The following is an 18,947-nucleotide window of genomic DNA, read 5'->3' on the forward strand; positions in this document are numbered from 1 at the left end:
ATATATATATATATACACATACATACACACATACACACACACACATATATATATATAGAGAGAGAGAGAGAGACTTGAGATCATGTGAGACCAAGGATTCTTCGTGAGACCCGTAAGACCAATTCTCAACCCTTGGATTAGATCTACAATCTGAACATTCATAATCACAAAATTGTCACGAGACTTCTCAATAATCAGAACATTGCCACCGTGCAACTTTAGACCATTAGATCATTAGCTTATAAAATTGATTAATGAACATAAATTGGTCTTACGGGTCTCACGTGAACCCAATCCTATATATATATATATATGTGTGTGTGTGTGTGTGTGTGTGTGTGTGTATGTGTGTGTGTGGAAAATGTTCATTTGAGAGGTTGATTATAATCATTTTTATTGTGGAGAGTGTTAATCATGTATATTATCATCTTCATTATTTTAATTTTAGAGAAATACATGAAACAGTTTCATTAAAATTTCATTAAGTTTTATATGAAACAATTTCATAACCATATATGAAACAATTTCATCAAAAAAAATATTATATGAAACAATTTCATAACCATATATGAAACAATTTCATCAAAAAAAGTATTATATAAAACAATTTCATGAATTTTTTTTTTAAATTAAACAATGAAATCGACGAATGAAGGTGGTTTGCACGGTTTGTACAAATTGGGTGGTTTGCATTTGATCGTTCTTTTTTCTTTCTCTCTCTCTCTCTCTCTCTCTCTGTATATATATATATACACACACACACACACACACAAACACACACACTAGGTTCGATCCCGTATATTACGCGAGGTATTTTAAATAAGAAAAATGAATTGAGACTTTTCCTCAAGTCGAAAAGAAAACTCTGAACATTAACTCTGAAACACAAGAATTCAGAGTTCTATTGTTAGGCTGGAAAATAACTCTGGACCTAACTCTGAATAAGAGGAATTCATAGTTATCTTCTAAGTCTAGAAAGTATCTATGAACATAACTCTGAGTCACAAGAATTCTGACTTCTTATAACTCATAAATGTAACTCTTAACTTCAACCTTAAGGAGGAGTTCAGAGTTGTATTCTAAGTCTGGGAATAAACTATGGAACTAAGTTTGAAACATAACAATTCAGAATTATGTTGTAAGTCTGAGAAATAACCAATATCTAATGCCTTCATGTTGGTGATTTGTATCCCTAATATCATTTAAGTGTAATGGTATTAAACTGTTGACCAATGTAATCATGATAAATATTGAACAAGTAAAGAAGGTGCGGAGTGCACATTAGTTTGAGTTTATTTTGATTTAGGGGTGAAACCCCTAAACGACAGGGGTCCGAGGGCAGCGCCCCCTGTAGCGGGGTCCATGGGGAGGAATCCCCTAGCAGGGTCCAAGGGGCAGAGCCCCTGGCTAGGGTCGAATTTGAAAAATGCTTTGTCAAAAATACTTCAAAAATCCAAATTTGAAATGTTAAATAGGGTTTTGATGACCATTCTAGAGTTAAATTCAGACTTCCAACTCTAATTTTCTCAGAGCTCTCATGTAGAAGACATCAAGAGATAGAGCTCTTACTCAAGAGTTAAGTGTCTCATATACAGAGCTCGTGCTATATTCCAAGGAAGATCAAAGCTTAAACGCCGAAAATGTTAAGTGCTTGATGCAGAGCTTTACTCCAGACACAGAGCCTCTACATAGTACATGCAGAGCCTCGATTTGACTCGTGTTTTCATTCCAGTGAGAGTCTGTCTTATTTACACTTAGGGGGAGATTGTTATACCCCATCTTGTAAAAGTGTAAGTAAAAAGTCTCTTACTGTCGTCTTTAGGACTTAGTCTTTTGAAGCGGGCTGGACCAAGAACTCTCATGTAGAAGACTTCAAGAGACAAAGCTCTTACTCAAGAGTTAAGTGTCTCATATACAAAGCCCGTGTTGTCTTCCAAGGAAGATCAAGGTTTAAACGCCAAAACGGTTAAGTGCTTGATGCAGAGCTTCACTCCAGACACAGAGCTTCTGCATAGTACATGCAGAGCCTCTTACTGTAGTATTTAGGACTTAGTCTTTTGAAGCGGGTTGGACCAAGAGATCTCATGCAGAAGACATCAGGAGACAGAGCTCTTACTCAAGAGTTAAGTGTCTCATATACAAAGCCCATGTTGTATTCCAAGAAAGATCAAGGCTTAAACGCCAAAAACGTTAAGTGTTTGATGCAGAGCTTCACTCCAGACAAAGAGCCTCTGTATAGTACATGCAGAGCCTCTTACTGTAGTCTTTAGGACTTAGTCTTTTGAAGCGGGCTGGACCAAGAGCTCTCATGCAGAAGACATCAAGAGACAGAGCTCTTACTCAAGAGTTAAGTGTCTCATATTTGAACCGTAAGTGAAAATTGTATCTAGATACATGTTTAGGCAGGAAAAATCAATAATCGTCGCACAAAAACACGACACATGTCCCTAAAGTTACTTATTTATTAGGTGTATAGATAGGAAGTTTACTTTGCAAACTACATTATTTGTACAAATCATACAAACTTCATCAAATCAATCATAATTTTTCATTTTGTTCATTTTTTTGTAATTATGAGAGGTTGATTAATCAATTTTATTCTAAAGGGTGTTAATCATGTATATTATCACCTTCATTATATTAATTTTAGAAAAATACATGAAATGGTTTCATTAAAATTTCATAAGTATTATATGAAACAATTTCATAACCACATATGAAATAATTTCATTAAAAAAAATTATATGAAATAATTTCATAAAAAAATTTCATAAGATTAAACAATGAAATCGATGAATGAAAATGATTTACACGGTTTATAGAAATATAAGTGATTTACATTTGAACACCTCTATCTCTCTCTCTCTATAATAGAGATGAAAACAAAATCTCTCTCTATAATAGAGATGAAAACAAAAGGTAAAGTACAACTTTGGTCCTGTGATTTTATATTTGAGTAAGGAAAAATAGAAAATGACTAAAAGAAGAATATAAAGGATTAAATTACCCCTATATTAATGGATAAAAGTTAAAAGAATCAAACCGAAGGACGGTTTTAAAAACAAGATGTAAATAGTAGGAATGATAATTGTAATTATTAAAGTCTAAGGATCACCTTTGGAGATGGGTGTAAATTATAGGGACCAAAATTGTAGTTTACTATATATTTTTTAAAATTCAATAAAGAGTAAACTACAATTTTGGTCCCTGTGATTCACACCCAATTACGAAAGTCATCCTTAAACTTTAATAAGTACAATCAATGTGTTTGTGGTTTACATTTTGTTTCACAAATCGTCCCTACTTTACGAATACTCTTAAAATTGTTCGTTAAGTGTTAGACATTTATGTCTTTTTATTCTCTTTTTTGTCTTATTTATTATGTCTATACTCAAATCAAAGGATCAAGATTGTACTTTATCTTCTTACTTATTTTACTTTTGTTTTTTTTATTCTTTATATATAACCACAAACATAATACATAGATACACACACACACACACACATATATATATATATATATATATATATATAATAATCTCTCCCACACATGCGCGTGCACGCACACACACACACATATATATAATTATCATGCACAATATATGTTCATATTTATGTTTATATTTATATTTATACATGTTAGGAATGAGTAGAGAGGATGGTGGTGCTATATGTAACAAACGTCCATATGGGTGTAGTGTGATGTTTTTTTTAATGGTGAAGTAATCAGTATATGTATTCACTCGATGAATTAGCATATGTCTCCACAATACATTTGTAATTTGTTCCTGAATAATTACAAATGTGTTATGATTTTAGGTTCTTACCACAACTTATATACCATCAATATATTTATTTATGATAAATATAAATACAAATATAAATATATAATGTGCATGTGATTCTCTTTCTCTCTCTCTCACATACACACACACACACACACACATATATATATATATATATATATATATATTAAATGTGTGGTTATATAATTAAAAAAAAAAGTAATAAGTAAAAAGGTAAACTACAATTTTGATCCTTTGATTTGAGTAAAGACAAAACAGACAAGACTAAAAAAGGATAAAAAGACATAAATATCCCTTGCTTAATGGACGTTTTTAACGAAATTAATGGCCAGGGACGATTTCCCAAGCAAAATGTGAACTATAAGGATGCTAATTGTATTTATTGAAGTCTAGGGATGACTTTCGTAGTTTGACGTAAACCACATGAACCAAAATTGCAGTTTACTCTTTGATATATATATATATATATATATATATATATATATATATATATATATATATATATATATATATAAAAAATAGAGTGAATTACATTGGTGGTCCCATAGTTTGCTCAAAATTTGGATTTGGTCCCTAATTTTTCAATTTAATAAAACTCAAAGTCCATAAAATTAACATTGTTAATTAGCAACCGTTAGAAAGAACAAACCGGTCTTTAGACAAACTATAGAAACCAAAAATGTAATTCACTCAAAATCAAGTGTGATTCACATTTTTTTAAATCTTTATTAAAAATATTTTAAGTGCAGTTAAAAAAAATATTTTGATTATCATATATTAATTTAATTGTTTTGGTTTATTTTTAATAATATCTTATAATATTTTTACTTTTAAAACATAATCATTTTTCATAACAAAATAATTATATATTTTAACAAACAAATTTTAATATATAACTATCTCATGTTAATAAAACTTAAAAATATTTATAATAAAGAAAGCTTTTTAAAAGATTTATGTGAATAAATTAATTTTAGAGTGAATTACATTTTTGATCCCTGTAGTTTGTTTAACGGTTGATTTGTCCATTCGAATTGTTGCTAACTGACGATGTTAACTTCAAGGACTTTCAGTGTCGTAAAATTTAAAATTAGAGCCCATCAATGTAGATAGTCTATTTTAAGGACCAAATTTAAAATTTGAGCAAACCACAAGGACCACTTATGTAATTCAATCTAAAAAAAATAAAAGCACAATCAGACTATTGATGATTCAGGCCCAACTCATAAATGAATTAAGCCCATGTTTGTCTTTGAATATTTTTTTTTTATATAAATAGAAAAAAGGACAAAGATTTTTTGTTTGGATTTATACTCTAAATGTATACAAAAGAGGGGACACAATAATACAAAAAGGGTATGGTATGGATTAGGGGTGTTCAAAAACCCGACCAACCTAACCCAAGTTGATGTGAAATAATTCAAGCCGATGTCTAATTGAGTTGTAAAATTTTCAAATCGTAGGTATTGAGTTGATATTAGGTTATTATTATTGAACCCAACCCAACCTGATGAACCTGATATTCTTTTATTTATTGGATTTAATATGATTGTTGAATTTTCATTAATATATACATTAGAGAATTACACTATCACGTACGCTCTTCATATACACATATTTTCAATCTATCCACATCTCTATATACTTATTCGTATATATTTTCAGTATCTGTGAACATATATATGTAAATTAAGAAAATTAACTGAATGTGGTATATAAGTAAAAAGTATGGATAAGTTGTATCAAATGGTTGATGATGAAAAAAAAATTATGAGTAGAAAAATGGCATATTCAAGGTTAGAAAAATATTCTAATGTACCAAAGTATCAACCCGAACAACCCGTACGGTTTGAGTTGAGTTTGGTTGCACTTTGGTTTGAGTTGGGTTGGGTTCAAAATTTTCAAACTGCAATCATTGGGTTGGGTTGCACTTTGGTTTGGGTTGGGTTGAGTTATGATTTTTTAAACCGCAAGCATTGGATTGAGTTGTTCAAATGTCTTCAACCCCATCAACCTAACCTATGAACACCCCTAGCATGGATAGTAAGATATATGCAAATCCGACATATACATTAAGTACAATGAAATTTTCTGTGAAAAAACCTGACACATGTAAAAGCATATATAAGGAACAAGGATTAAGCAGATGGTACAAGCTCATACCTCTGTATTCTTGATTCCGAGTAAAAACTAAGGGCTTGTTTGTTTTTTGAAAAAAACCACTTAATGCCTCTTAAGTCTGAACCGGTCAGACATTTTTATTTTCAGATCGTTTTTTTTTATATAAATAAGAGCTGAAAAGCTCTTAATTTGCTCTGAAAAAAAGGTGATAACATAATCACTTAAATCCTCTTAATCGCTCCCTCCAGACTCTCCCCTCCATTCTCACCTCCAGATTTAGTCCTCCAAATCTATCTCGCAAGACATTCGATCTCCAAATCAATCACGACCCAGATCGATCCACATATTCTCGTAAAATCATGACCCATATTGATCCAAATCTATCAGATCCAAAACTTGACTGATTCAAATTTCAGATTTCAGACGTAAAAACAAACAGTCTGACTGATTCAGATTTCAGACTTCAGACGTAAAAACAAATAGTTTGACTGATTCAGATTTCAGACTTCAGTACCACCTCTTAAAATTCAGAAGTGAAATCAGACTTCAGACTTCAGAACCTCTTAAAAAACAAACGCCACCTAAGCTGTAAACATTGAGTTAGAAAACTGGCTTAGAAAGTAAGGTAAAGCAAAAAACAGTGCAAGAGGGTAAAACACAGAAAGAGAATGTAAAGCAAAAATAAATCCCTAGCCTAACGTTAACTGTAGATCTCCACATATAGTTTGCTACCATAATCTTCCTTCTCTAAATATCCCTATCAGAACAATACAAATAATAACTTTGCTTTCATAAATCTCGTAAAAAGCCAGAACGAATCAACTTTTAATAGAATTTTCACATCCTATAAGAGTTGTTTTGAACTTAGAAATCAGATCGAAAATCCTTAGCAACTAGTAAACAAAAGCCCCAATTCACATGTTATAAAAAATATACATTTAGACCGAACTAACTGCTAAAAAAACACATGTATCAACTCAGTTATATATTTACTTCCCATGTTGTAGGTCCAATTAGACAAAAGTTCATCCAAGACATTAGGTTTCAGTACTCACTGTTCAATTGTCCACGTTCATGAAATCGTCAAAACCCAAAATTTCAAAATCATCATTCGACTTGCTTAATGTTTAACCAAAACTTAACCATTCTTGGTGAACTTGTTTAACGTATTTTTAACCTGTTCAGTATTTTTTAATTTTTGAGATAAATATTTATTTTGATGTAATATTTTTTTAATGATGCTTTATTTGTAGAAATTTTATTCTTTTTATGGTCCCGTTTGAAATTTTATCTAAACCATAATTGTGATTTGATTTACAATTTAAGAGATTAAACTATCAGAATCAAACGTGAACAACCGTAGTTTTATTGAAAATATGTAATAGTTTATTAACAAGATCGTTTTTAATTTGGAAATTTTCTAATTTTTGTAAAAAAAAAGGATAAATAAATAAATAAATTTATTTAAAAAATAAACAATAAAGAAATATATGGATGGATGGTTGACATGAAAATGAGTGAATGATTGGATTGAAGTGAAGTCGCAATCCTTAAAGAAAACATATGGTTAATACATGATCCAAGTTGATGGCATTGGATCCAATTATTTGTAGTACAGAAACATCCCATGTTCCATGTCTCTCGTACCCTTTTCAAGTACACTATTTCTAATTAAACCATTATATATATATATATATATATATATATATATATATATATATATATATAATATGATACTCATGTAATGTAGTGAGATGCATTCCGAATTTAATGTTTCGTTTTATTCTATCTCCGTTGATGTTCTAATACGATTTCATGTAGTACTGCGAATAAAATATAAATTCGAAGGTACAATAAAGATTTTGAAAAAAAATGTATCGATTTTAGTATCAAATTAAATATTAAAAAAAATTGATGTAATTTTTTTGATTTAATTTTGTTATCATAATTTAATATAGACTTAATGATGAAGTGATTTATTTTTGGTTTAATAATATAGTTTTTTAATAAAAATAATAATTAGTATTTTGTTGTAATTCAATAATTATCTTAAATATATTTTTGATTTTTTATATTTAAAATGAGATGCATATCTAATATATGATTGTGTTTATATGCAATTAATTATACGAATTCAAACATGAAGTTTTAGTAAGTTGTACATATGCATAATTTACTTGTAATCTTGAATTTTAAGTAATATGCATCAATAAACAATACTTAATGCATAAAAACTGATTTTTAAGAGTTTTTGTCAAATGTTTTATAATATACTAGAATTGTACTCACGCAATGCAGCAAGATGCATCTTGATTTTAAGTTTTTAATGTTTCGTTTTTTTTGTCTCAATTGATGTTATTTTACGGTTTTATGTGGTTTTGAGAAAATGATAATATTTTTATTTTTGAATAAAATAAAAATATGGAGATGTCATAAAAAATTGAAAAAAATATTGATATTAGTACGAAACTAACTATTTAAAATTTCTCATTTTTTGTGTATTTTTTTAATTTATTTTTTTATTTTTGGTTTAATAATATAATTTTTTAAAGATAATAATTAAGTATTTTGTTAGAAGTCAATGACTATCCAATTATTTTTTAGATTTTTTATATTTAAAATGAGATGCTTATTATTTATTTGATTATGTTTATCTGTAGTTAGTTACACGAATTCGAATATGAAGATTTAATGTACTTAAACATAATTTACTAGTAATCTTGAATTTTAAGTATCATGCATCACTAAATAATACTTCATGCATAAAAATAGTTATTTAGAGTTTTTGTCAAACTTTATAACATAGTATTGACTAGAAGGGTACTCACACAATGCAGCGAGATACATTTCGATTTTATTGTTTTCTTTTATTCTTTGTCTATTGATATAATACAGTTTTATATGGTTTTGAGAAGAAGATAATGTTTTTATTTTTGAATAAAATATTTATTTGAAGATATTGTGATTAAAATTTTGAAAAAAAAACATCGATATTAATATCAGATTAACTATTTAAAAGTTCTCGTTTTTTGTGTATTTAGTTTGATTTATTTTTTTTATTATAACTTAATTTAGGTCTAATAATGAATCAATTTATTTTTCGTTTAATAATATATTTTTTTATAAAGATAATAATTAAATATTCTATTAGTTTAATAACGAATCAATTTATTTTTGGGTTATTAATATAATTTTGTATAAAGATAATAATTAAGTATTTTATTAGAACTCAACGATTACCCTAATCATATTTTAGATTTTTTATATTTAAAATATGATGTTTATCCTGTATATGATTATGTTTATCTGCAGTTAGTTATACGAATTCAAAAATGGAGGTTTAGTAAGTTGTACTTATGCATAATTTACTTATAATCATGAATTTTAAGTAATATGCATCGATAAACAGTACTTCATGCATAAAAAATGGTTTTTAAGAGTTTTTGTCAAATGCTTTATAATATAGTATATATATATAAATATTTATTTCAAATAATAATTGAAATAAAATATGTGTTATTTTTATGTATATAAAGTGTGATGTTATATGAACCTTTTTTTATAGATTGTTCAAAATAGCCATTTCTATCAGACAAATATATCTTGTAGTCAAAATATCATTACTTCCGCAAGTAACAATTACTTAACTTATAGATGGGTCAAAAGTAAAAGAAGTATATTCTTAACATGCTCCGCAAGTACATGGACCAAATCTGTAACTTAGTTAAACGTCCTGCAAATAGCTACTTGCATTGCGGATGTATTTGGACTTTTACATATTTGGTCCCTATACTTGAAGACCATGTTTTGAAACATTTTTTTTTACAATTTGACCCTTCGCAAGTTGAGGAGTTGCTACCTGCGGAGATAGTGATATTTTTGAAATTTTGGAGAGAAATAACTAAGAGGTAAATGTACAAAACTGAAATGACTATTTTGAGTAATTTCCTTCTTTCATGTCAGAATCGGGTCAAATTATATATTGCAAATGTAAAAAGTAAATCTTGATTTTAACATATGTGAGGAGGAAATTAATAAGTAAGGAGTCATTTAACAATAAATAGGGGTGCATGTAAAAAGTAAGTCTTGATTTATCACGTTACAACCTGAGAGTTTGATTCACAGGTATTGGTATAACGTAAAGAAACGCGGCTTACAAACTTATTGTAACACATTTAGATAGAACGTGTCATTGTTAGGTCCTATAAAACAATCTATAAGGACACTTTGTCATTTTGGGTGTCCTATAAACCCGATTTGTTGTAATGTTCAAACAAATCATTACCGAAGTCATTATTACATAATTCATCAATAAATGGAGAAGAATATACTGTATAGTAACCTTGTGGGGTTGGCTCAAGCGTCAATACGACATGAGTTTTTAGGAATCCTCCTCAGAGGTCATTGGTTCGAGTCCTGGAATACGCCGAGGACCTTCACGGCTTATTCTCCAGGGCTCTTGAGATTAGTCGAGGTGCATGCAAGCTGACTAAAACATCCATGATTAACATTTATTTGATTTCCTTAGCAGGGATGACGAATGTACAACTTACAACTATGAGTAATTTGATGTCCGCGAATATCCAATAACGTACAAAAGTTTCAAAGTTGGTAAAAACAACTTACCAGAACCAAGTCCAAAAATGAAAAATGCAAGTGTTCAATATTTTTTCGCTTTGCATATGGGTCAAAAAGAACCTGAAACGACCAAAAAGAAACAACTAACCAAAAGAAGACGGATTACAGCATGACAAAGGTCAAGACCTTACCAAAAGCCAACGAAACGAAACGGACTGGATCTCGAACAACAGATAACCATCCTCACACAAGGCAAGCTGGATCTCCAACAACAGTTTTTGTATATTAATTATTTTGAAATAATATATTAAAAAGTTAATTAATTAATTCACGGGTTTCGGACGATGTAGAGTTAGCTCGTTCGATGCCAATCCATTTCGCCCTAATCTAATCCGTTCAATTTAAACCGATCAATAAATATTTAGGCAAACAATTTAATTAATTACTAGAAAGGTACTCGCGCAATACAACGAGATAAATTTCGATTTTAATGTTTAGTTTTTATTCTTTGTCTCTATCGATATAATAAGATTTTATATGGTTTTGAGAAAACGGTAACATTTTTATTTTTGGATAAAAATGTAAATTTGAAGATTACATAAAAATTTGTAAAAGGAAAAATATTGACAATAATATCAAATTAACTATTTAATAGTTCTTATTTTTTTGGTGTAACTTCTTTAATTTAATTTTTTATTATAATTTAATTTAAAATTAATAACAAAATAATTTATTTTTGATTTAATAATATAGTTTTTATAAAGATAATAATTAAACATTCTGTTAGAACTTAATGATTATCTTAATTATATTTTAGATTTTCTATATTTAAAATGAATGTTTATCCTGTATTTGATTATGTTTATCAGCAGTTAGTTACACAAATTTAAAAATGGAACTTTAATAAGTTGTACTTACACAAAATTACTTGTAATCTTAAATTTTAAGTAATATTTATCAATACACAATATTTCATGCATAAAAAATGATTTTTAAAAATTGTTATCAAATGCTTTATAAATAGTATAGATTATCTTTATTTAAACAATGAAAATAACCTACACTATACACACACACGTTATATCAATTATTAACCTAAAATTAAATTATCTATTAAATTTATATTTAAATTTATAAACACTTTAAAAACAATATAATAAAAATAAATAAACGTTAATTACTTCAATTCTTGAGACCCGTGTAGCATGGTTGATTTTGCATATGCTGAAACAAAGCCACCATTTTACTGTATGCATCCATCGTCATTGGCTGCAATAATTAATGCAAATATATATTATTTAAATAAAAAAATATGTTGATTTTGGTTACTTGCCATGCAAGCAACGTGTTCATAGGGTTGATTGATTCATACCTGTGATTGACATGCAAGAAAAGCAGCCATCGGGTCGTTAGGGTTTGTAACTCTATCGCCCCCTGTGTGCATATCCCATGAAGCCATTGGTGTTTGCATGAAGGTGGCGGGGTGGAAGACCGGTGGTATGCCTGGGATGTTGGAGCGGTTGCCGCCGATGGCGTTCAAGTCCATGACTCCGGGCATTCCCATGCCGATCCCCATCCCGATTCCCATTCCCATCGGGTTCATCATCGCCATTTGAATCTGTTGTTGCTGCTGCATGGCTAACGGCATCATCATTGGTGACATGTTCATTCTACTCATCATATGAATCTGTGCTTGTAGCTGTTTTAGGTATTCAATCACTTCGTCAAGCATCGATGCTTTATCTGTCTGAAAAAACGACTAATAAGATCAGTGTCATCAATACATCATTGCCAATTGATTGTGAAAGGAAGAAGTTGTTTGGAAGTTGCTAAATAGTTTGGTGCATAATGATTAAGTAGTCAGAATGATTAAGAGGCTCTCATCGTTCATCTTATAATGATTCAGAGGCTGCCTCTTAATGGAACTATTAAGAGGTAAACAAACAACCCCGAAATCGAAGGCTTCATACCTTGTTGGCATTTGGAACAAGCTTTTGTAGTGTCTTCATCTTTTGATTAATCTTGTCTCTTCGTTTCTGAAAAACAATTTATCAACATAATATCACCGTTATCTATACTACCTTATAAACCAGATTTATCAAAAGTCTTAAAAACAATTTTTAATGCACAAATTACTATACATTTATATACAAAGTCTTAAAAACAACGCATAATCATTAAGTACTATTACTTTATGCATTCAGTCTTAAAGTCTCTTAATCTACAATTAAAATAACATATAGTACAAGTTACCAATGCATATTATTACCTTTTATTTTCATGTTTACAAGATACTTTTGACACTCATGCCTTCACCCTCTCATACCTCTATGTCTTCTTCCCATCCCCCAATGTGAGATTGAAATTGATATTCATTATGAGTTATTAAAAGTTCTTTAATTAATCTCTCATGCAATTGCTCTAGAACTCTTAGTCTCGCTCTCGATCTCTTGATTATTTGCTCTTGGTGTAAATCGAACACATTTGTGGAGTTGTTTAATATGTTAGATTTTAAATATATTAGATTTTAAACTGTCATGCAATTTTTTTCATCGATTGACTGTAATTAGAACCATAACTCTTATTTATTGAAATTGCATTAATATGTAAAGACCAAGTGTAACTTATATCATCGTTAAATCTTCTCTAATAAAACCAGTGAAACTTTAAAATCGTTAAAATTCACAGGACCCGCCGCATTGCGCAGGTACACAACTAGTTTAATTAATCAGAAAATAATATTTTTAACAATATCTGAAATAAGAGAAAATCTACCCGTTCGGATTGATTATGAATTGCAGCTGCTCTACTTCTTTTAGTTGAGATCGAAGACTTTCCTTTCCCTTTCTTCTTTTCCTCCATATTGCTCTGCTAAACAAATGATTATCAGATATCAAAAATAATACTTTTTGATTTAGCAGTTTTAAAATTACAAAATGGCTAAAAAAAATCACTTAGTCTCTCTCTCACAATTTGTTAAAGAGTAAATTATGTTTTTAGCCCTTATGGTTTGTTAAGTATTGCAATTTTCATCCATTTGGTTTAGAAATTACGGTTTTCATCCTAGAGTTTGTAATTCATTGTTATTTTTATTCTTATTATTTATAATTTATTGTTGTTTCAATATTCTTGTGGTTTACAATTCTTTATTGTTTTAATATCTTTTACTTAAAAATATAAGAATTAGTCTAGAGATAAAAATAATAATTATAAATTATATGGATGAAAATCGTAATTTTAAACCACAAAGGTAAAAAATAAAAATTATTAATAGATAATATATACGAAAATCGTAATTTAAAAAGACAACAAAATTTATAAAATAACAAAAATTCCTCTTATTTAACGGAATTTTTTAACCGTCGTTAAAAGAAGGGACCAAATCTAAACGTTTCAGCAAACTACTATAGTCATTTTGTAATTTCACAACTTTAGAGAGAAAAATGTTATTTTTATCAAACCATTTGAGCCAAATTTATAGTTTATTTTAAAAAAAATCTAACTAAAAAGGAAACAAAATCCAAAGTGACACACGGGTTAAACATGTCGGAAGTGTTCCAGGGACACATACATACATATATAGGGTTGGATTTACGTGAAGACCAACTTGTTTTTATGTGAACTGTGAGACTAATTTTTTTATACTTGAAGTTTCACATCAAAACGTTGTAAAGGTAAAAAAAAAATCGAACCTTCATAGCAAAAACGATCTCACGAGTCTCACAAAAACATGCTGGTCTTACGTGATCCCAAGTCTATATATAAATATATAGGGACCTAATCAAATTAGAACTAATTAGTTTGTGGTAACCGTGAGGTTCAATCTCAACCACAAATCAATAGATAAATTATGAATTTTATAATTTTGGTAATTTTGAATTAAAATTTTAATACAAAGACATTAGATATTTTTTCCCCTCTCTCCATCTCCCGACCACCGTCCTCTGGTGATACCACAGTGGTATGACAATGTATCTTATATGTGCTTGAGTATCACACTGAGGTTGTTTGTGTGGTCGATCGAAGATGTAAGACAGTGGTATCATAATGCATCTTATATGTGCTTGGGTATCACAATGCGTCTTTTGTTTAACATAGTCAATATTTTTGGGTATCACAGTAGTATCACCGGAGGCCGGAAGATGGGGGACGGAGAGAGGAGAGGAGAAAAAATACTTAAAATGTCATTCCATTAAAATTTTAATCCAAAATTACCAAAATTATAAATTTTCTAATTTATCTATTGAATTATGATTGAATTGAACCTAACGATTACTATAAACTAGTCAGTTCTCTCTTGAATTGACCCTTATATATAATTTTTTCACAAAAATTAAATACGTGGGACCATCTCTATTAAAGCACGAATTGGAATGTTTAACTTATCATCCAACCGGTCCAACTTTAATATTGTAATATATTAGACCAAACAATTCTATCTTAAATGTTATAAAACATTATTAAAATATTTATAATATTATTTAAAAATAAAAATTTAGTAAAAATGAATATCTTTTAGAAATATATTCATAAAAATGTTTTCTTAAATATTGAACAAATTAATATCATACTTTATTGTATAAACATTTAAAAAAAAATTGTTAAAGACGTTTAAATTAAAATAATATAAAACAGTTTATTAAAACAAATATTTATATATTTTTTAGGTTATATAAATCTAATTTTATTATAATACATTCTGTATTATATTAATTAATTTTATAACAATGTATACCTGAGGTTTGCTGTGACAGACGGAATCTTGTTCATCGGGAGACGTTGATTTCGTGGAGCGTTTGCCGGAGGTCGTATTTTCCGGCGACCCCATTGAAGTAGACGTGAACCCTTTCACACCCAATTCCCTCTCACACGTTTCAACGGTCAACTGTCGGCTACTCTCCATTCCAAAATTCGCACTACCACTTGCACTCTGGTCCCTGCAGCTGCTCCACTCATGCGTCGCGGTCGCAGCCGCAGTACCACCACCACCGCCACGTATCCTCTGGTCCACAAAGCCCGACTGATCGCCGCTGCACGACGCCACGCGCGTGGAACAACGTCCGGCACCTACACCGGACCTCAACGACGCTGCCGGAGGTTGGGCGTTGGAGCTCGGGACCAACGCGTCCATGGTCATGGTGACCGACGCGCTAAAGCTACCGGCGGCAGTGGCGGAGCTCTGGTGGTCTAGCCATGGCACCAGGTCGCCGGCGCCGTAGATGTGCATTTGGGGTTTGTGGTTGGGTGGGAGTGTGGCTTGGTTGACTATGGATTCAAGAGTCTCGGCGGCTCGTGGCTTATCCCAGGTGTATTTGGTGAGAGTGGCGGCGGTGGCGTGGGGTTTGTTGACCACGCGCGGCGGCCCTAATCCATGCATGGCCAGTTGTCCATTCTTCCATGTTAATTCCGCCACGGCGTAATCTAGTCTACAAAATAACGACAATATATATGATTATTTAATTTTGCAAAAATAAAATAAAAATAAATAAATATAAATAAATGCATTAGATTTGATATCATGCGAGGACCCTCTTGCATTCCCACGTAGTATAAATATCAATCATTAGATTATATCTCATTTTATATTAAAATCATATGTATTCATATAATTTTAACAAAGTTGTCTCCTCAGTCTTATATCAATTATATTCTGTAATCATATGTGATTTTAATATAAAATAATCAACTGATTTTGTGTTTTTTCAATATTTATTCTATTCTCGTTTGATTTCTAACTTTTTCTCTTTTTCTCTTTTTCGCTCTCTCTCTCTCTTTCTCTCTCTCTCTCTATATATATATATATATAGATAGATAGATAGAGAGAAAAGATTTAGAGAAACTTGGAAAAGAATCGAAGAAACATGAAAAAACAGATTAAAAATATATCAAAATGATGTCATATTAAAGATAATACAGTACTCGATTCGTGGAATTTTCGTTTGGTTTCAATTTTTTTTTTGGATTTTCGATATGAAAATAAAAGGAAATATTTTTTAACCACATCATTTTGATCATCTTAATCTGTTGGTTTAAATGTGTTATTTGGTTCTTTTTTCTCCAGGTTTTTTCCCCGATCTCACCTCTATGTATATATACACATGAAATTGCAGTAGATTCACATGATAATCTTATAAATTTTTTATATATGAAGATAAACTATCCATATTGTTATACATATATATATATATATATATATGATAAAATACATTTATATTATTAATTATGACAATATATTCATAGAGAATATATTATCTATTCATGGTTATTCATCATGCATGATCTATGAAATATATAGTTGGTTTACATTTGAATTTTGCTCTACACAAACCTTCCCTATCATTATAAAGGGGTTTTTATAAAGATTTAAGAATCTACATATCTTAACATGGTATTAATTAGAACTTGATACGATCTTTTAACCCCATTTGAGGAAGCGTGTTGGAGTTCCATTTCACATACGAACTATCAAACATATATACATATATGTGTTTGTATATATATATATATATATATATATATATATATATAAATAAACATATAAGGGTTCTTTTCAGATAGAAATTCAAATGGGTTCCATGTTTTTCAGAGAGACAATCAACATGTAAGCTTCAAGAATCGTATAACAGAATGCAAAGAAAGAAACGTACATCGGCGCATCGAGATGGGACGACATGGAGTTGGAGGAAGCACGCAAGTCGGGTTTGCGATAACCAGGGTTGGGATTACGATCAGGGTAGTCGTCGAGCGTATCCCAACTCGGTACACAGTGACTCATTACTCTTCAATTCAATTTCTGTAGAACTGCATGAAACTGAAGAAAGTTGCAGATTAAGAGAAGTGTGTGTGTGTGTTTTAGGGTTGAGAATATGTGGTGCATCATAGAGAAAGAGAGAGGGAACAGCTGCTGCCTTTTGTGTGTATGGAGTAGGAAGACTTGGGGTCACTTTTGGAGAGCAAATTGCTGCATTTATTAGAAATTATGATAAGAACAATGTCAGAAAAAAAAAAGAAAAAAGAAAAAGAAAAAAAAGGACCACCAATTATTTATTTATAATTATTTAAAGATTCGGAAACGATCAATGGAAATCATTAACCGACCCGATATTTTTATTTCCTTGTCGATGATTTCATTCGTTTAAACGCGTGTCATCGCGTTCACAGCAGGGACCTTATCATCCCATGCGGTTATAAAACGTGACGTTGATATGGTTTTCGTAAGCCTAGTTGATTTAGTTGTACGTATACGTTGTTTTGGTTTTAATAATGTGAAGTACACGTAAGGTGATCATTGTACCATAGCTATGAACGTATTAGTACGTTTTGTGCCCATTTGTAATTAAAAACAAGCTTTTGGCGGGACTTTACTGTTCTAAAAGGCATGTCTTGTAGTGATCGTCGTAGCGCGCAAGGCTTGTCTCTCACGCCTTGTTTAGTGTCCGTGACACATAATGACATGATGCACGTTTTTTTGTAAGATGTTATTTGATTTTCTTTTTATATTTTAGTATTTTGCCGTTGACTTTTTGTTATGTAATTAACCTATGTGTATATATATATATATATATATATATATATATATATATATGTGTGTGTATGTGTGTGTGTATAGGGTTGGGTTCACGTGAGACCAAATGTTTTTCATGAGACCCGTAAGACCAATTTATGTTCATTGATCAACTTTATAAGCTAATGATCTAATGGTTTAAAGTTGTGCGTTGACAATTTTGTGGTTATTGAGAAGTCTCGTGACGTTTATGAATGTTCAAATTGTCAGATTGTAGATCTAATCCAAGAGTTGAGAATTGATCTTATGGATCTTATGTAAAACCTTTGGTCTCACATGATCTTAAGTCTATGTATATATATATGTAATAGTTTTAGCTTATTAAATACATACGACCAATACAAGTCAAATTAATATTCTGCCAAAATAAAAATGGACCACCATAGAAAAAGATGGATGGCAAGAGGGAGACATACATTGGCCAATATGTTAATGCGAGTAGCTGGAGATGTCTATTTCTACCGGATAAATCTAAAACTAATTCAACCACAATCATATGTATACACTTCTATTAACATACATGTCTTTGATTATTTTAAATGTCTGATTCATGATTAATATTATAAATATCTTTCAAAATTAAAGTAATATTAGGTTTTTTTTTTGTATATAGGATATTGTTGTAACTGTTTCTTAGTTTTTCTATCTTTCTTGTATTATTTATAGGGTACTGTATCATAATTCAACTGTGAGATGGATTTTATAATATTCTACATGGTATCAGCCTAGTCTCTGATCCTTATCCTACCTTCGCTTCCTCATGGCCGCCTGCGACAAACAAGACTCCCCCCTCCCTCTTTCTACGCTTCTTCACTTAATCACCATAAAACTCTCTTCTTCTAACTATCTGCTATGACGAAATCAGATTCTTTCTTTGC

General features: G+C 30.3%; 1 protein-coding gene across 1 annotated transcript; it reads right to left on the reverse strand.

Annotated features, from left to right (window-relative positions):
* Positions 1-11,652: 11,652 nt before the first annotated feature.
* On the reverse strand, positions 11,653-17,405 carry LOC112529763 (transcription factor UNE10). The gene is made up of 6 exons (XM_025141154.1): positions 17,153-17,405; positions 15,241-15,931; positions 13,281-13,373; positions 12,476-12,541; positions 11,878-12,252; positions 11,653-11,774 (listed from the first exon to the last, which is right to left on the reverse strand). Exons 1-6 carry the CDS (start codon positions 17,278-17,280, stop codon positions 11,688-11,690), a joined length of 1,440 nt encoding a protein of 479 aa, XP_024996922.1. The 5' UTR covers positions 17,281-17,405; the 3' UTR covers positions 11,653-11,687.
* Positions 17,406-18,947: the final 1,542 nt, after the last annotated feature.

Source organism: Cynara cardunculus (assembly GCF_001531365.2).
Source record: "Cynara cardunculus var. scolymus isolate 2C chromosome LG 16, CcrdV1, whole genome shotgun sequence".
Classification (NCBI taxonomy): Eukaryota; Viridiplantae; Streptophyta; class Magnoliopsida; order Asterales; family Asteraceae; genus Cynara; species Cynara cardunculus.